A 20,254-nucleotide genomic window follows, 5' to 3' on the forward strand; every position below is an offset into this window, starting at 1 on the left:
GTATAATGATATCATAAAAGCCTTTACTTATGGTGTGCCATTCCAAAATGGAAGTGTCTCTACCTTCTTGAAATTGGTGATTAACATTCCTACCATTGAAAATAATGAAACTAGTACATATATGAAATGGTGAGAATAACAGTGAGTGTGTGTGAGAGACAGAGAGGAGTGAAATAGTGACACAGAGTAAGAGAGAGCAGCAGAGTGAGCGAGAGCAGAGAGTGAGAGAGTGTGACAGAGTGAAAGATTGAGAGAGTTGGATGAAGTGAGAGTGAAAGAGTGATACAGAGTAAGAGAGAGCAGGAGAGTAAGTGAGAGCAGAGAGAGAGAGAGTGGCAGAGTGAGTGAGAGCAGAGAGAGAGAGAGTGGCAGAGTGAAAGATTGAGAGAGTTGGATAAAGTGAGAGTGAAAGAGAGGGAGCGAGGAGTGAAAGAGTGATACAGAGTAAGAGAGTGACTGAGAGAGGAGAGTGAGAGAGTGAAAGATTGAGAGAGAGTTGGGGAGAGTTAGTGAGAGAGAGAGCGAGAGAGGGGGAGAGAGAAAGAGAGAGTGAGAGTGACAAAGAGAGAGCGAGAGAGAGAGAGATAGCGAGAGAGAGCGAGAGAGAGCAAGAAAGAGAGTGACAGAGAGAAAGCGAGAAAGAGAGAGCAAGAAAGAGAGTGAGAGAGAGAGAGCGCAAGAAAGAGAGTGAGAAAGAGAGAGCGAGAGAGCAAGAGAGAGAGAGAGCAAGAGCAAGAAAGAGGGTGAGAGAGGGAGAGAGAGAGAGCAAGAAAGAGTGAGAGAGAGCGAGAGCAAGAAAGAGTGAGAGAGAAAGAGAGTGAGAGAGACAGAATTAAAGAGAGAGAGAGCAAGAAAGAGAGTGAGAGAGAGAGAGCGAGAGCAAGAAAGAGAGTGAGTGAGAGAATGAGAGAGAGAGAGAGAGAGAGAGAGAGAGAGAGAGTTGAGTGTACCAAGCGACACGATTCGACGTCATTCTCGTGACACGCAAGTGAGAGAAGGAAAAGGCTCTTCACGTTTTGCCATTTCTTTGGAGTTGAAGGGAACCGTGAGCCCTGTAGGGTGGGAACGCCACCCCGAGGGAGTACCTTTACAAGTCCCCATTACTCCCCCCCCAAGTGCGCCGTGCCCCCCGCAGACGAGGACAGCCGCCTCGACGTGGTGAGAGCAGCGAATCGAAGAGGAAAAGCAGGTCCCACTCCCAGACCTCCAAATATGCGCGTTGGAGTGCGCTGGCGAGCTGGCGAGTCGTCCTTTCTTCACTCCATCCGTTCGCCTTGTCGTGATGTTCAACAGTTCCGCGGAGCTCCCTCGCAACAAGAAGGAGGACCACTTGGAAGTTCTCAATGGCACTTGGCAACTTCTTTACAACGTCCTGGAGAACGTCGCTCCCACCACTATGCGCAATGAGACATGCGGGGAGCAGCTCCTGCATTTCAGGCGCCCGGAAAAGATCCTGATCGGGGTGATGCTGGCCGTCATCACAGCGGTGACCGTCATGGGAAACACGCTGGTCGTGATCGCCGTGTGCGTGGTCAAGAAATTAAGGCAGCCTTCCAACTACCTCCTGGTGTCCTTAGCCGTGGCCGACCTGTCCGTGGCCATCGTGGTCATGCCGTTCGTCATCGTCACCGATCTCACCGGGGGACAGTGGCTCTTCGGCGAAGTCTTTTGCAACATATTCATCGGCATGGATGTCATGTGCTGCACCGCCTCCATCATGACACTGTGCGTGATCAGCGTGGACAGGTACACTTTTATGGTCCTAATGACCCTTTCATCCATAAAAAACGGTGAACGCACTTCATCTGCTGGGAAAAATTAGCTGTCCAATCCATCCTTTGTGCGCCCAGGGGTGCCAAATTGCAGCTAATTCGCATCCAGACTGTGATTAATTGACCACGCGCCCAATTAGTCAGTTTGACCAGATCATGGGAAGTGTTTAACCAGGCGTTTAAGATCAGCACATTGCAGAAATGCAGCTGTCATATTTTTTTCAGATGTTCCACGTGCAATTCTTGTGCATGTTGCTTCATCATTTCTTGCCCCAAGAAAAACTAAAGCGCTTTGATTTCATTTTATTGCAGGTTTTGATATTGCCAAACATGCATATATATTATAATTATATTATATTATATCAGTGGTGGACCATCAGGGCCTGCAAGGCCTTCTCTGCTGGCCTAAAAATATATCTGAATCACAGATAATTATGTTTTGTCCATGAATTCCTAAATAATATTTCAGTTGTAGGAGGTTATTATTGATACTTTTTTATATGTGTCGCAGCAGCAGTAAAGGTTTTATAGCCATACAATAGTTTTTGAGGGTTGGATTGATTCAGACATAGCACTGAAGGCATCGGTTTGACATTCACGGCCCGCCACTGTATTATATGTATTTGGGAACATGTGCAATTGTAAGTGGCCCGGTGTTGAGTGGTTTGTGGGTCGGCCTCGCAGTTCTGGGGCTGAGGGTTCGATTCCAGGTGAGTGTTCACTGTGTGTGGAGTTTGCATGTTCTCCCTGGGCTTGTGTGGGTTTTCTCCAGGTACTCCGGTTTCATCCCAAAAAAAGATGCAGGTTAGCCTGGTTGAACATTGAATTGGGACTAGCTACAAGTGATTAGTTGTCTGTCTACAGGTGACCTGCTATTGGTTGGCTACCGATTTAGGGTGTCCCCCGTCTGGTGTCTGAAGTCAGCTAGGATAGGCTCAAGCACCCCCTGACCCTCGTGAGGATAAGTGGTTTAGAAAATGAATGGATGTATAATTGTATTGGGGCTCCTGGTGACAAATAAGCCGGCTCTGGGTGTTGAAATTTGTGATGAAAAGTCAAGAGATTACGATTAAGACTAATCCAAACGTAACATCAAATTTTGCAATGTTGCTGAATGAAAATGTGCCGCGTGAATGAAAGGACGTAAGTGTGTGTGTGTGTGTGTGTTTGTGGGAGAAGGTCACCCAGCCAGTGCGATTTGTTCAAGATTGGTGGCCAGTCATTTCTCATTAAAAGCACATTACGGAACTAATGGACATGATAACAGAAGAATGACAGATTTTTGTTGACTTTTAAAATGAATCAGTTTTGAGGATATATCGTGGAGCGATGAATCTATTTTAGGGGTTGTTTATGGAGTTAGCAACATGGACATAAAATGACAGGATTCTTTTTTTGGATGAGTAAGTTGGTAGGAATGTATTATGTCAGTCTTTGTGAGTTTGTTAATGTTATAGACATGGTGCAGCCAGATCCGTCGTGTATAGCCCCAATAAATATTTAATCTTAAGGCTCACATGGATGTTTTCAGAGGGCACTCTCGTGCAATTCATGATTTTCTGACCTTCCAAGTTTAGAATCTAATCACAGCCACATAATACGACTGAGATCCCAAGCGAATTGCAAAGCCTGGGCTCCATAACGGCCAGCACCATGTTAACATTAGGTTAGCACTTTTATCAGCTATGAACGTGCGTCATCTAAACGCCATTTCACTGTGGGTGTTTGTGTAGAAGTATTTTATGACATTTTAAACACGCTTGGTTTGTTTGATAACTGGCTAGAGCTGCTATGGTTTCAGGGTAATTCATTTGCAGAACAGTTTTACTTGGGTGGGATGGCCTTTTATTTGGTGTGAAAATGTTCTTCACATCACATCATTTGCCTGCAATGGTGTCTTCCTTTAATTATGAATTTTTTTTCTCATACATTTTATATCATTGGAAGGACATTTTCTGCAAATGGCAGTTCTGTGCACTTAAGAGGGGTCAGGAGAGGTTATGAAATGAAGAAAATCTCTATAGGAGAAATTGTTGCCAATCGTTGGTAGAGTGTTCACATGGAAATGCTTCGTCGTAGTAAAGCTTGAGCAAAGTGTGTTTGTTTTATCATTTTTAGGCTATTCGCAGAAGTAGTGGCAAACACCATCATTATATTTGCTAATTACCATATTTTGCTGTTTAATATACCCCCCATTTAATATACCCGGGTATATTAAATGGCAGGGGTATATTAAATGGCGCACAAATGGGAAGGTACGATCCACTACGCCACAGGTGTCAAAGTGGCGGCCCGGGGGCCAAATCTGGCCCACTGCATCATTTTGTGAGACCCGAAAGTAAATCATGAGTTTCTATTTTAGGAACAAATTCAAATGATGAAAGATGTACATTATATTTCCTGATTTTCCACTTTTTAAAATCAATCATTGTTTTCTTTTGTGTTTTTAGTTCAAAAAGCATTTAGTAAAATCTAAAAATAAATATACAAATATTTTCCGTTTTCCACTTAAAAAAATGTTTCCATTTGAAATAAAAAACATGATTAAAAGACATTTTCCATTACTAAGAAAAAAAAGCTCAAATAAACATTGCTTTTGATTGATAAAAACAGACTATTTAGGGCTTTTGATCCAGTTCTTGTAATCCAATTTAAAAAAATAAAAAAAATCTACATATTAGATCTAAAATGGTCCGGCCCACATGAAATGCAGTTGACGTTAATACGGCCCGCGAACCAACCCGAGTTTGACACCCTTGCACTACGCATTCTTTATGCCATGACGGGGTGCATAAACATTTTGCAGACTAAAACTACTTACTGCTGAATAAAGTCTGACTTGGAATTTTAATGAACTTAAGTATCTATAATTATGCCCCCATGAACACCATACAAATCTGGCCAAAAAAGCTGAGTTGCCATTTAATATACCCGGGTATATTAAATGGCGCACAAACGGGAGGCTCAAAAAAGCAAAAATCATTTAATATACCCGGGTATATTAAACGGCAAAATGCGGTAGTTTTGCCACCACGAGTCGACTAATCGACAAATAGCGCCTTAGAATTCCTTCTCAACTCCAAAATATAATTTTTCATATCTAGCTTGATCCTCTGTTCAGTTCTGTTATGACTCTTTCCTCTTCACTGGCTTTTATTCTTTGCTTCTATCTACTTTAGTTTATATTTCTTGTGAATTTAGTTGGAAAGTGTCCTTGAGTCTCAAGGCACTTTAAAATAAAATGTATTATTGTTAATCATGTATCCAAACGGATCGACAAATTCTTTTATCGTCTTTTAACAAACATTGGGCTCTCATCGGGATGTTAATTGTGGTGGTGACAGCCTTGGCTAACATAAACGACATGTCACAGTCGTTCGTTTAAAGAGATTTGCCGCGACTGTGCTTCAATTCGGCGCTCTTCTGTCGATAATGAGCGTCTTAGCTAACCTCGCTATTAACTCAGTGCCGAGAATCAATGATAGTGCAAACATAAATGTGAATGTTCATCTCTTGTAATTGTTTGGTGACCGGGGTGTAGTCAAGTTACTTGGGATAGGCTAAATCAACAAATTGCAATAAAAATATACAATACAATGAGGTCAGAACCGCTATCTTAATTGGCGCAGTACTGTACAGTAATTGCCTCAGCGGGTAAAATGTACTTTCATGGCAATCATCTTAAGTACATTCAGATTCTAAAGTACAAAGACATTATGTGGTCGTGTTTTAAAGAGGAAATGAATTTCCATTAACTTTGCATTATGTTCTGCATGAATTTAAAGGAAGATTGACATGTACGCTATTCTGACCCACTCCCTTAAAAAGTTCAAATCTGTTTTGGTTTCATTTTTTTTAACCTTCCCTGTGAGTAATATGTTACACTCTGAATAATTCAAAAGTCAAACATGAATGATTGATTCAAAACAGTGGGTAGAGAGGGTGATTTTTTTTGGGTACCGGTCGTTCCTTAGATGTCTAAGAAAAGTCATGCTGACGGAACGGAGGAGCTCGCGCTGGAACATAGAGAAAAAAAAATCACTTAAGTGAAAAAGTAGAGTTTTGGATTCTATTTTCATAGGCAGCGTAAGTGCGGCGTGCTATAAATCACATGTGAGTGGATTTTCATCTTAGCGTAAAGAGGGCTGCATGTAGGTACCGTATTTTCACGACTATATGGCGCATCGCATTTTAAGCCGCAGTGTCAGTAACGAGTGCCATTTCTGTATTTGACACACACAAAGGACACACCATTTTTAAAGACGCAGCCAGGCATGGCAAAACATACACCAGCTTAAACATACACGCTACACCCACATGCTAAAAACACGTTTTTAAAAAGGCAATGGAAGCAAAACTGAGTTTGGTTGTACTGTATTTAGCCATTTTACAATGTACTCACGTCATCATCACCCACAAATCCATCAAAGTCCTCATTTTCTGTGTCCGAATTGAACAATTGTCCAAATAAGTCATTGAAAACGCTGAGTTTTATATGTTCGTCCAGGCGGCCACAATCCATTCGCAAATAGTAGCTAGCGTAACTAGCCCGGCGCTGCCTGCCACCCTTCATAAAGCTGTGTTGATGTCGATGTCCAGGCCACAATCAATTGGCAAATAGTAGCGAGCTAGTGGCTAGTGGCAGTTCTTTTGTAAATCCAGCTGGAATGACGGCGAGCACCAAATTAGTGTGCTCGCCGTCATACTGAGTGTATTGACAAAAGAACTATATATCCCAGCAGTCACTGAGCAGTACTCTTTCTACGGCTGCTTGCCATAGTTGTGAGAGCTGTGGAGGATGGTGTACCCTATCGACTGATTTATGTTATTTTATCGTGATAACAATTTTAGTATTGGTCCATATATAAAGCGCACTGGATTATAAGGCACCCTGTCTATTTTGGAGGAAATTTAAGACTTTTAAGTGCGCCTTATAGTCGTGAAAATACGGTATGTCGAAATTGGTCTGTTTTACTATATCCAGTGTCAAAAGGCTAAAGTACATTGGCTTCATGTTTTATTATGATTTCTTTTTTTGGGGGCGACGAGTAACTGTCCCTACAGCAAATGTAGCCGGGGAATATCCACCCACAGGAATACACACACAGACACACACACACATGACCTGACATGGCTGACGCATCCTCAGGTAATTTGATGTGACGCCCAACTCTGCTCTCAGGCATTTTTCTTTCAAACTTCCACCTTTAGATGGATTAGGTATTCCCAGCAAACTAACACGATCCGATCAAAGGCAGTTCATGTTTGCAAAAGAATTCTTTGAAAAAGGCTGCATGAGTGTGTGTTTTAGTCAGGAAATACAATATTATTGTGCCGGAATCCTGGGATCACAAGCATAGTTAATGCGACAAAGTCGTCGCTATTTCATGCTGAGTACACTTCCATCTTCAAAGCGACCACTCAATAGAATTCCATCTGTGCCAGTTAGCTCGTGGCTATCCTTTGTAAACTTGTGTCAATGAATATTTTCAAGTCCCATCAAATAAAAATGTTTGGGGGAAGGCATTTTGCTGGTTAATCATTGATAAGTGCTGCTTGTTCTTCAAACTGAAGCTGTTTCTGTTCTGTTTGACTACCGGTTTGGCTTTTACGATTACAAAATAACCTGAAGTCAAAGCCAAATTGAACTTGTTCTCTAAAAGTGTGTGTGTGTGTGTGTGTGTGTGTGTGTGTGTGGTCGTTTCAGATGGGAAAACTTGAATATGCTGGCAATCTGCTTTGGGAAAGTGGTTTCCTCATTAAAAACTTTTCTTCTCTTCCTAGGAAATATTTAGTATAGTATTTATATTGAAGTTATTGCTACTTTTGACATATATTATATTGTTGGGAGTGTAAAAATGATTGGATTGGATAACTTTTTTCATCCCGTAATTGGGAAATTTCATTGTCACAGTAGCAAGAGGGTGAGAATGCAGATACAGGAAAAAACATTTGACATTAATAGATAGGTAATAAATAAGTTAATAAAGTTATATATATATAAATATATATATATATATATATATATATATATATATATATATATATATATATATATATATATATATATATATATATATATATATATATATATATATACACATATACACACACACATACATACATTGTCAGGAGTGTAAAAATAATTAAAATGTGTATTTTCCCATCAGACTTTCTATTTTTATATTTACTCTCAGTTGAGAGAGAGTTTTAAGGCATTCAGTTAGTTCTTCCTGTTACTGTTGACCTTCCCCTTTTCAGTTCATTCTCAACCACAGAATGTGTTACCGTACTCGCATTTTCTCATGAAAACAACTGCGCATTTGAAAATGTTGCAAGGAAAGAACTTTGTATCTGTTGCTGATGTGTCAGTGAAAACCACATACTTGCTTTTAGTTGTTTAAGTCTTACTTGTCACGAGATCATTCCGGCATTGCAATTGAGTGAGTTTGTGTACATACTATCTCTGATAAAGCTTCATTTTTAAGGAAAAATAAATAGAAAGACCGCACAGAAGTACAATAGGAATGTTCCATTCTCTTGTGATACTTGACATGGAGGATGATGGATTACTAATAAACGGGAAGAATAAAAAGGATGAAGTGCTTAGTGACTTTTGTGTTGCACAAAATAAGCTTCAAGTTTGGTATTACAATGATGGAATACATTATTAATTAGTCCATACTAAGCAAGAGTGGTTTTAAATTGGGTGAGATAATAGGTTTTATGTAGACTTGTTGATAAAGGAAGATAAAAAGCCTTCGTAAGTGAGGGCTCTTAGGGAAAGGTTGTTCATTTTTAAAGTCATATATATATTTGAATACAACATTATGTGCGTATAGATTTCATTAATATTGTTGAGGTGTACTGTAAATTTGAATTGATTGGGAAAAGAAATAGAGGTTTAAAAATAGGTGCGAGCATGTGTTTTCTGTTCGGGGCGTGAGAAATTAGATGTTTTATTTATGACATTGAATACAGTTTGTATTCCAGTGGGGAAAAGATCTAATCTATTGATAAATTCTCCTTGTGTAAGTCATTGCAAATTAGAACTGACCTCTACATGACTTAATTCATTATTACGGAGCAACAGTTTATGAAATGTACTGAATATTAAATTCAGTCTGGTCTGAAATGATATTATACAGTCAATTAGCAATTGCCCTTTCGCTATTATTAACTCCTCTTGTATCAAATTAGGCAGATACCAGATCAAGGCAGCCTCAATGTTTATCAAATGTCCAAATAATTATTTTTACACTACTGAAACAAACTGCAAAACAAAGAGAAAATCTTCAAACGACAGAAAAAAGACAAAAAAATCACAACCAAAATAGCTCAATTTATCACATTAGATTAGTCTTCATTCCGTTATCGTGACCGGACGATTTGCCGAAAGACGTTTCGCCGACGGACGTTTTGCCGACGGACAGTTCGCCGAACGGACGTTTCGCTGAACGGATGTTTCACCGAACAGACGTTTTGCCGAAACGGGATTCGTGCGCTCGCCCCGCCCCGGATCGTGTGTGTATGTTTTTCAACCTCGGCACAAGAAACAACACAATGAGAAACATCCCCACTTTTATTTGTTTAATAAAATAATAAATTAAACACTATTTTTTTCGGCGAAACGTCCATTCGGCGAACTGTCCGTCGGCGAAACGTCCGTCGGCGAAACGTCTTTCGGCGAATCGTCTTTCGGCGAATCGTCTTTTGCCTTGAATATTCAGTTTTTATAGATCTAAAACAATGTTTATTTTAGCTTTTTTTTGTTGATATTTTTAGATTTTACAAAATTATTTTTGAACTAAAAACATAAAAAATGGATTAAAAAATTACAAATCTTGATTTAAAAGGGGGAAAATCAGAAAATTTAATATACATCTATACTCTTCATTTTAATTTGATCCTAAAACCGAAAGTCGGCACTCATGATTTACTTTCCCGGGCCACAGAAAATGATGCGGCGGGCCAGATTTGGCCCCCGGGCCGCCACTTTGACACATGGGTTAGCGCGTCGTCGGTCGGCCTCACAGTTCAGAGATCGAGGGTTGAATCCCAGGACCTCTGTGTGGAGTTTCCGTGTTTTCTGGGTTTTCTCCAGGTACTCCGGTTTCCTCCCACATCCCCAAAACTGCATGGTTCAACACTCTAAATTACCCATAGGTATGAACGGGTAAACGGTCGATTGGTCACCGATCTTTTGGTCGCCGGTCTTTTGGTCGCCCGGAAGGTTATTGATAATTACCATTTAAATGGTTGCTCAAATTCCCTAAATACAAACTGCAAATTACTATTTAGTCATACTTAATGCCCTATTAATTATTAGGCTAAAGAAAAGCTCCAAATTTCCCATACTGTTATTGTGTTTTGTTGGAGAACTTGTTAATTAAATCATTATGGTATATCGAAATCCATGCGATGAAAACGACAGGACTCTTGATCGAATAAATGCGCTCTGTGTGTGCTGCACCAAAATATCAGAAAAAACATGTATATTATAGCTTTCCAGCCACAGATTGCCTCCACTACCCTGAAATGATCCGGTTTTATATCGTGTACATGGAAGTGCATATAACAAGCTCAATAGAACAACAATCGTACCTGAATAGTCGTCCTTGAGTTTACTGCTTGAGCTTCAGTGACCTTTACTAAATTGGATCGTCTCACCAGTGTTTCTCGATTGTTGTCACAGCTGTGTTTACTTCTCTGAAATGCGACGTCATTTGCCAGTCCGTCTTTTTAAACTAGTGCATGTGAAGATAAATCTGGTGAATGCGCAAACGTGAAAAGTGCTTTCATAGCTGACTAACGATGAATTATTTTCTTTTTCCTGCGACGCAGAGCTGGCATAAACATCAGAATAATGTTCTCGTAATAAAAACCATGTCATCAGTCATTGTTTTTCTGGTGTGTGCGTACAGTTCTTAGACAGAAACATAGATTATATTTCCATATTTCGTGTGTTGATTGATGAGATGGGTTGCAAAAATTGCCGTGTTTCATGTATTTCGTTCCGCAAGGTTGCAGTCTCTCTTCTGTCTTGCTTTATGTAATCAACTAGTTCATGTCTTTCTTTTTTTTTTTGGACATCACATGTCTCTATCAATGCTTTACCCAATATTCATCCTATTATGAAACAATCCACCGTAAAGTGGGACAAGATTAGCAACTACAAAGTGGAAAAGTGGAGCACGATTTTGGGGGAAATAAATGACTTTTCTGAATAGAGTTTTAATGAGATTGTTGAGTTTATTTTTATCATAGGGCAGTCAAAAAATGGGTTATTTTAATATTAAATGAGAAATTCGCTATAAAAAATAGCTCACGTTAGTGTATTATTCAACTACAGTGGTACCTCGAGATATGAGCTTAATGCGTTCTGGGACTGAGCTCGTATGTCGATTTACTCGTAACTCAAACGGATGTTTCCCATAGAAATGAACTAAAAACAAATTAATTCGTTCCAACCCTCTGAAAAAACACCAAAAACAGGATATTGGATTGGAATTTTTTTTTTATTTCTTCTAATTCGCCATCTATTAACAAGGTAACACATAACTAGTGGTTTAATTCTACTAAAATGTGTTTATTATTATTAAAATTAGACGGATTTCGCGGAGGGGAGAGAGAGAGGGACAGATGCGGGGTAGCCTTTTTGTACGGCAACGCGCTCGTAACATAAACAAATTTAAATGAACTTGGATTACGATGCAGACACACTCAAAAATAAGTTTAATGTAACCTTACACTAAACTTAATTCTAATTTTGTTTTAAATTTTGATACCTTTCTTCTCCCGGGTTGGCTCTATTGGCCCCGCCTCCACCCTGACTTTCAGATGCAACCTATCGAGGGTTGTTTGCTTTTGTATTCCCTTCAAAATATTCCCCAAATGATGCACAAAAATGTCCTCACAATAGGATAACGCACGACCACTTGCCAACGAGAAGTAGTATATACTCCTCTCGTATTAGCGAACAAGCTCCGCCATTTGCACTGACAAACGGTAAAAAAACATGCAAAAAAATGCAACGCTCCGCCCAGTGCTCATAGAGACATTACACGAGGGAGTTGCAACCAGAAAGACAGTGGCCATGATGTTCTTATGAGCAGCCTCTCGCGTCCGCTGTATGCACGTATATCAACATTTGTCTCGTATCTCAAGATAAATATTTGCTCCAAATTTTACTCGTATCTCAAATTGCTCGTATGTCGAGGTACCACTGTATTTGATTTTCCATTATCCTGATCAGAGTCATTCTGTGAGCTATAGCTTATCCCAAGTGGCTTTGGACAAGTCGTGAATACCACCGCAAATTGCTCGTTAGTTGATAATATGACATTTAAAACAGAGAACCATTCCTTCTCAAAATTACACCCACACTGCCTACGCCAGTAATACAAATGCAACCATAACAGTTTTGCTCATGGCCATGCCAGGAAAAAAGTTCAATATCTTTTTATACGTTAAGAGTCCATGCAGCCATTTGCAAGTGGGAGTGGAAAAGTCTAAGAATTGTGAAGGGGTGACATTTAGGTTATTTATGAACCCATTCAGTGTGATTGAAGGTGGTAGTCAAAAATGGATTAGAGGTCTCGCGCAGCTAAAAAAAAAGATACAATGAAGGTCTATACTACCGCAAATATGGTGGAATATCCTTGAGATACTAAGTGGCTGGATTCCTCTCCCATCTTTTGCTCAACCCTTTTCGTTAAAGGTCAAAAGTAAATTGAGTCGAGATGAAAAGTTCCTCCGAGCTTATTTCGCTTTCAAAATGTTCACAGAGAAATGATCCGAAGGGAAGGTGACAAATGCGGAGGGATACTTCATTCACCCATTCTCAAATTTTCATGACAGGGAAACAGAGAACGATGTCCTTGCTGGCTCCTGCTTATTCGCCTGCGGTACAAATACCTTATTCAATGTCATTATTCGGCTGAGGAAAAAGTGTGACTATCTGTAATGGATTTGATGATTTGCTGTCAGTTTTTCAACATTTAATCCAGTTGGGGATTTATTTACTCATAGGAAATCAAATGAATCAACATTTAGATTCCGCCTTTGCATTTTCCTTCGAGGCAGAATCATGCGCAATGCATCAAAATGATTGGCTGTCGTGTACAGAAAGTTGCCTGTATAGATTAGGGATGAAGCCATATTTTCCTCAATAATTGACAGTCCCCCAAAGAGATAGTTAGTGCCTGCATCTATTATTAAAGCCATACATACTGTATACTATAAACTTTGATCTTAAATCGTATTTCAAACATGCACAAGGATCTACAAATATTGATTTACCCTTCAAGTCGGAGTATCGCTTCGTAGGTTAACTGAATTCGATAGATTGGATTTTGATAATCCACACCTATAGTCCCTCTCTTGGAAAAATAAAAATAAAAAAACGCCAAAAAAACAGTTTTAATTCAATTTCACTGTTGTATCACTGTGGTCGGACTCATCTCAGACGATCCACTACGCACTCTTTATGCCGTGATGGGGTGCATCAACGTTTTGCAGACTAAAACTACTTACTGCCAATGTTCCCTCTAAGCTGCGCACGTGCGCAATTGCGCACTACTCTCGTCTTTTCTGCGCACAGTAAATCATATGGAGCGCACAAAATAAAATCCCCATTTTTAAAAATTTTTTTTTTTAGCTGTGAGGCCGACCCGCGAACCACTCATCCGCTGGGCCGCCCATTCATAGATATTAATTATTACATTTTCTTATTACTAAATCATTTATGTGTAGTAGACATACACTTGCTACTGGTGTGTGCCCATAGCGAGCAATGATGATGTTGCTCACACCGGTACTCGGTGTGCTCAGGGAGGTTGTCTTTCTGCCCAGACAAACAAAAAATTAGAGGGAATATTGCTTACTGCTCAGGTTAAAACTACTTACTGCTGAATAAAGTCTGACTTGGAATTTTAATGAACTTAAGTATCTATAATTATGCCCCCATGAACACCATACAAATCTTGCCCAAAAAGCTGAGTTGCCATTTAATATACCCGGGTATATTAAATGGCAGGGGTATATTAAATGGCGCACAAACGGGAGGCTTAAAAAAGCAAAAATCATTTTATATACACGGGTATATTAAACGGCAAAATACGGTAGTTTAATAGCTGTGGCGGGCAATGTTTAAAAAAAATCAAGAATTTTATCAAAAAATGGTTAACACGCGTCGTATTTTCGCCAAATATTTTACCGAAGACCGCTTTGACCAAGCGACAAATAACGCTTGGCCAAACAATCTGGGAGCATTGGCACTAAACTGAAGTCAAATATACCCCATGTTAGACGGTTAGCATCGATCCCAACGCTACCCAAACTGAAGGCAGGCAAATGAACCGTGACACCACAGGGTCAAAAGTTCCGAGGTGAAAAAGTAAAGCCTCCATTTCCAGTCCCATTCTTTTTTTTTGCTCTTCTAAATTTAGCACGGAGCCACCCAAAACCAACCACAGCTGAGTAAATATTTCACGGAGTATTCCTCTCAGACATAAAAGGTTTGAGAGATAGCCCCAGAGACTGGAGGCTGTTGCGCCCTGTGACCGATTACAGCGTGACGGTGTAGAGAATAATTTGCTTGACTGGACTCCTAGCTGGTCGCCCAGTGGAAGTAATGAAACTCTCCATTAGTTTGGCCACACTGTTGCTCTGTGACAAGACATTCCCCGATGCCTCTATATGAATATGTCCTCAAGTCTCAGGAGATATCCCCCCCCCCCCCAAAAGCACTTTTCTTTTGTTCTAGATGGCCTATGAATGTCATTCTAGCAGGGGGCAAGTTAGAATGTTTTACTCCTAATCAATGTTCCCTCTAAGCTGCGCACGTGCGCAATTGCGCACTACTCTCGTCTTCTCTGCGCACAGCAAATCATATGGAGCGCACAAAATAAAATCCCAATGTATTATTATCTTTATTATTATTATTTTTTTTTAGCTGTGAGGCCGACGCGCGAACCACTCATCCGCCGGGCTGCCCATTTATAGATATTAATCATTACATTTTATTATTACTAAATCATTTATGTGTAGTAGACATACACCTGCTTATGGCAGGTACTCAGTGTGCTCAGGGAGGTTGTCTTTCTGCCCAGACAAACAAAAAATTAGAGGGAACATTGCTCCTAACCCACAACCTTGCAGGTTTTGGGTTTGAGTCCTTGCGGATACTTGAAGATAATTTTGAGGAAGAGACTACCATGCATGTTTTTGGAATGTGGGAGGAAACCCACGCAGGCCCGGGGAGAACATGCAAACTCCATACAGGTGGACGAGACCTGGATTTGAACCCAGGACCCCAACGTGCTAACCACTCGCTCCACCAGGCCGCCCTAAATGAAATCTACAAATTATAACTTATTTTAACGTGACATCAGATTTTATTTTATATCACATTTATACTATATTTTGAGTGTTCAGTAAGCCAGCCCTAACAAATGAAATTGATTTGATCTGTATAACAGTTTTTTGATTGATTTAATACAAGGGTGTCAAACTCGGGTTGGTTCGTGGGCCGCAATAACATCAACTCGATTTCATGTGGGCCGGACCATTTTAGATATAATATTTAGATATTTTTAAAAAAAAATGGACTATAAGAACTGGATCAAAAGCCCTAAATATTCAGTTTTTTTATAGATATAAAACAGTTGATTTGAACTTTTTTTTCTTAGTAAGGGAAAACATCTAATAATCATTTGTTTTTCATTTCAAATGGAAATATTTTCTTAAAAATTATATTCAATATTAAAGTGGAAAACCGAAAATATTTTTATATATTTATTTTTAAATTTTCCAAAATGCTTTTTGACCTAAAAACACCAAAAGAAAAAAAAATGATAAAAATTGCAATTACTGATTTAAAAAGGGGAAAATCAGGAAATATAATATACATCTATAATCTTCATTTGAATTTGATCCTAAAACAGAAAGTTGGCACCGATGATTTAATTACTCGGGCCGCACAAAATGATGCGGCGGGCCAGATTTGACCCCCCGGCCGCCAATTTGACACCAGTGTTTTAATACATCTGGGACTATTTTACGACAATTTGGAGCATCTCCATAGATTTCCAAGAAAATAAAAACAACGTTAGGGGGTGTTTCAGTCCACGTGGATGAAGTCATGCTTTTGAAAGCCTTTTCTTTTAAACCGGAACACAAACTCCACTAAAACAAACATAAATATTCTGCTTTGCTGAATGATTCATTGAAGAAGGCCGAGGGCATACAACCAAAACACGGCGAGAGTAACATACAGTCATATGTGCCCTCCCCAACGTAGCAGCTATTTCCCCAGCTTTTTCAAGCTTTGCAGCACCATTGTTTTTTTTTCTTTCTTCACACTTCAACCGCTATTTCAATCCACGGAGGTGCTTACTTGATTGACGGCTCCCCTTTCAGCAGCTACATTCCGTCCAAGTTACAAAATTACAGCTAATGGCACAATTACAGCTTGCACGAGTTCTTTTTTTTTGTTTGAAAGGACACAACGCCACGACAGTGCACTTAAAGTAAATTGCAGGGATTTTTTTCTCACCATAAATTCATGGAATGCTTTGACCCTGACAATTAAATCAATGAGGTATGATTCTACCATGTATCTCAAAGTGCAGAGTTACATTTCAGATTCAACCTAGAAGCATATTCACACCAGGTAGGGTTGATTATAAATGTATCCAATCCCTAAAAAAAGGCTCCAACAAGTTTTGTTTACTCCGTTTATTTTTCATTTCTACTTGCACATTTTTGGATTACCGTATTTTCACGACTATACGGCGCATCGCATTTTAAGCCGCAGTGTCAGTAACGAGTGCTATTTCTGTATTTGACACACACAAAGGACGCACCGTTAAAAAGACGCAGCCAGGCATGGCAAAACATACACCCACACGCTAAAAACACGTTTTTAAAAAGGCAACGGAAGCAAAACTGAGTTCGGTTGTACTTTATTTAGCCATTTCACAATGTACTCACGTCATCGTCACCCACAAATCCATCAAAGTCCTCATTTTCTGTGTCCGAATTGAACAACTGTCCAAATGAGTTATCGAAAATGCCGAGTCCCCTCTCTTCGTTCTCAGAGTCACCGTCATTGCCATGTGGCTCCACAGAGATGATGCCGGCTTTGGCAAAAGCTCGAACAACCATGCAAGCAGACACGTTCGCCCAGGCGGCCACAATCCATTTGCAAATAGTAGCTAGCTAGTAGCTTAAAATATGGTATATTAAACACATTTTAGTACTATTAAACCACTCGTTATTTATTACTTTGTCAATATATGGCGAATTAGAACAAATAAAAATGCTTTTCCAATCCAATATCCTGTTTTTGGTGTTTTTTCAGAGGGTTGGAACGAACTAATTTGTTTTTAGTTCATTTCAATGGGAAACGTTCGCTCGAGTTACGGGAAGCTCGACATACGAACTCAGTCCCGGAACGGATTAAGATCGTATGTCGAGGTACCACTGTATTTTTAGAATAAATTATTACAAAAAAAATCTTAGTTAAGAAGTGCCTATTGATACAGATCGTTTTGTACAGGGTGTGTCATTTTTAAAATTGTGTGTTTTGATGCCCTCAAAAGTCTGTTTCATTTCACCCGCAGCAAAATTCTTCTTGTATTTTCATCAGTTGATTTTCTTCATTTTTATTCCTGTATCCTAACCACTCATAACTTGGGTTTCCTTGTTCATAGCATCGCTGGTTGACAAATACGGAACATGCAAGTAGATGTAAATGTCTGTTTTGTTGTCCTAAAATCCACTGTACGAATTGGGCAATTTTTTAACCAATCGCTCATTGCGCTTCAACTCGGACCTTATTTTGTTGACACCATCAACTTGTAACGCTGTTTCGGTGTCCTTCCCACAGGTATCTGGGGATCACCCGGCCCCTCACCTACCCGGCCCGCCAGAACGGTCAGCTGATGGCGAAGATGATCCTGGGCGTGTGGCTGGTTTCGGCATCCATCACCCTGCCCCCCTTCTGCGGCTGGGCCCAAAACGTCCACACAGCCGGCGTGTGCCTGATCAGCCAAGACTTTGGCTACACCATTTATTCCACAGCCGTAGCCTTCTACATCCCCATGCTGGTTATGCTCTTCATGTATTACAAAATCTTCCGGGCAGCCCGCAAAAGTGGTGCCAAACACCGCTTCACTGACCTTTCCCGCCGCGAGCGGCTGGAAACGGTGACTAATGAGGCGCTCCGAATGCAGGGCCTGAAGCCTCCTGGTGTGGCGGAGGAGTGCGCCGCCTTGTCCCGACTGCTGAACCGTGAACGGAGAAACATCTCCATTTTCAAACGAGAGCAGAAAGCGGCTACGACGCTAGGGGTTATCGTGGGGGTCTTCACTGTGTGCTGGCTGCCATTCTTCATTCTGTCCACCGCCAGGCCCTTTATCTGTGGGGTGGTGTGCAGCTGCGTGCCCATCTGGCTAGAGCGCACGCTACTGTGGTTAGGTTATGCCAACTCCCTGATGAACCCCTTCATCTATGCCTTCTTCAACCGAGACCTACGCTCCACGTACCGAGACCTCCTTCGCTGCAGATACCGTAACATCAACCGGCGACTGTCGGCGGTGGGCGTGCACGAAGCCCTCAAGGTTTGAAGGAGTTTCGGCGCCGACCTTGACTCGACTCGGAGCACCACGTGCCGGCCCCGCGTTTGCCACGGCGTACCTCGTGGAAGGAGCGGGTGGGCATGTACATAAAATTCATTCTGACAGGACGTGAATCACTGTCGCCGGCTCGGTGGTCCTTGGCGAAGTCTTTTCTATGTCTCTTTGTGCGCCTGCGTCGGAGAGAGAGACTCGGTTCTGCTATTTTTGGCGAGAATCACGGAGCCAACTTGTGAAATATTCAGATCGGCGCTGCTTTTGCGCATTTACTGGCTGGCACAAGCCGTGTTACATAATCTGCCATGGCGTGGTCTTCACAGATATGGAGGCTCATCAATTTCTGTATACTACGAAACCATGTTCGAAAAGGGAAATGCGTATGTCGAGGTCTTCTGTCGAACAAACCCCGTGTATTTTATCGTGCGCTGAAGTGTCGCCCGCATTTGCTTTTCTTAGAAGTCCTAGTTTCAAAGTGGTTGCATCACTACATAAACGGAAAAACCTAAATGTTTCACGCATTGTTTCAACTGTGATGATGAAAGATGACATGGTTTTCACAAGTGATAACGTCTTTGGTTTGTGTGGTGTTTGCCTTAAAAGATCTGTCCCGCATTCTTTCCCCTTTTTAAATAGGAACACGTCCAATGTCACATTGCCCCGTTTTTTTTTCAACTGCTGTTTCATTTTCACACCACAGTTGTCTTGCTGACCTTGGCAAAAAAATAGGCAAGTAAACTAGGTCTGATTAGATATTGTGATTTAGGGAAGTGATTTCCAACTGGTGAGTCGCGACATCATCTTGGATAGATCGCAGAAAGGTCATTAAAACTCCTGGGGGGGCCCTCAGTCACGGTTTTACATGCAGTATGTCTACTGACATTGCACTTTACTATAAGAGATTGGCGCCAATATATTTATTATTGTACATGCTGTTGTCATATTCAACCACAGGTTGTTAAAAAGGTGCACGTTACACTTGTAAATGGGTTTTGTGTTTGAAAATGTGAGCTGTTCCACAGAAATCAGACATTTCCCACCCAGTGTCAAAGTACACCAAACTCCCATGTGGCACATTAAAACTGTTCGGCTTAAGACATCCTGATTCCCGTTCCCCGTTTTATGACTAAATGGGACAGGTTAAAAAATGTTTCATGATCTTGAATTTCCTCCAATTTTAAAGAGGAAAAATAGGATTACTTCGCCAATTCAGATTTCAATTATTTGTAGATTTTAAAGGTTGTTAAGAGCACAAATCGATCAATCAGAAATCTCATTTTTTAATTTTTTTACCCAAATCTCTGGTTTCAGGGGAATGGTTCGCAAACATAAAATAGATCTTTGAAGGATATATTAGATTTTTTTTGTAAAGGTGTGGCAAACTAGGCAATTAATTTGAGAGTCTTACACTGCTACTCTCTCGTGTTTCTGATTAAATGTAAAGACTTTTATGACGAACCTTTGTTCACTTGTACAAATTTGCATCGCGGGCCATTAGTTAAACTGTGTGTGCTGATTCTACCTCGACTTTGACAATACTGTACATTACCTCTAGGCTGATGTGACTCACTTTTCTTTTTTGGAATCAACAGCTCTTTTTCAATCACTTCAAGTGCATCTCCAACTGCTCTGTAATTCTCCTCTTTCAACAGTTTGTCATTATCTTTAGTGGAAAGTTATCTCCTAACTTTGTAAATAAAGAAACTCCTCGTCATAATGCCACTGTGACATTGAGTTATCAAAGTCATTTTTGATCATTGTCATAGTGCATCATTTCAGTTTGAGTACTCATAACTTGAGTTTATGAAGTTAAATTACCTGCAAAAACAACTTGAGTTGTCTACC

General features: G+C 40.4%; 1 protein-coding gene and 1 long non-coding RNA gene across 2 annotated transcripts in view; one reads left to right on the forward strand and one right to left on the reverse strand.

The window, feature by feature from the left end:
* The first annotated feature begins 941 nt into the window (after nucleotides 1-941).
* Nucleotides 942-20,156, forward strand: htr7c (5-hydroxytryptamine (serotonin) receptor 7c). Its single transcript, XM_077601145.1, has 2 exons — nucleotides 942-1,746; nucleotides 17,665-20,156. Exons 1-2 carry the CDS (start codon nucleotides 1,283-1,285, stop codon nucleotides 18,401-18,403), a joined length of 1,203 nt encoding a protein of 400 aa, XP_077457271.1. The 5' UTR covers nucleotides 942-1,282; the 3' UTR covers nucleotides 18,404-20,156.
* LOC144074623 (uncharacterized) overlaps nucleotides 2,642-20,254 on the reverse strand; it is a 50,889-nt gene continuing 33,276 nt past the window's right edge. Inside the window, exon 4 of the long non-coding RNA XR_013300331.1 lies at nucleotides 2,642-2,724. This is a non-coding gene — a long non-coding RNA (uncharacterized LOC144074623). The remainder of the gene's footprint in view (nucleotides 2,725-20,254) is intronic.

The sequence above is a fragment of the Stigmatopora argus genome, chromosome 5 (genome assembly GCF_051989625.1).
Source record: "Stigmatopora argus isolate UIUO_Sarg chromosome 5, RoL_Sarg_1.0, whole genome shotgun sequence".
NCBI classification, from domain to species: Eukaryota; Metazoa; Chordata; class Actinopteri; order Syngnathiformes; family Syngnathidae; genus Stigmatopora; species Stigmatopora argus.

Excerpts from the sequence above, each read along its gene's own strand:
- htr7c (XM_077601145.1), top strand. The coding sequence starts at position 1,283 with ATGTTCAACAGTTCCGCGGAGCTCCCTCGCAACAAGAAGGAGGACCAC. Across the intron at positions 1,747-17,664 it reads TGCGTGATCAGCGTGGACAG|GTATCTGGGGATCACCCGGC; the intron begins GTACACTTTTAT and ends TCCTTCCCACAG.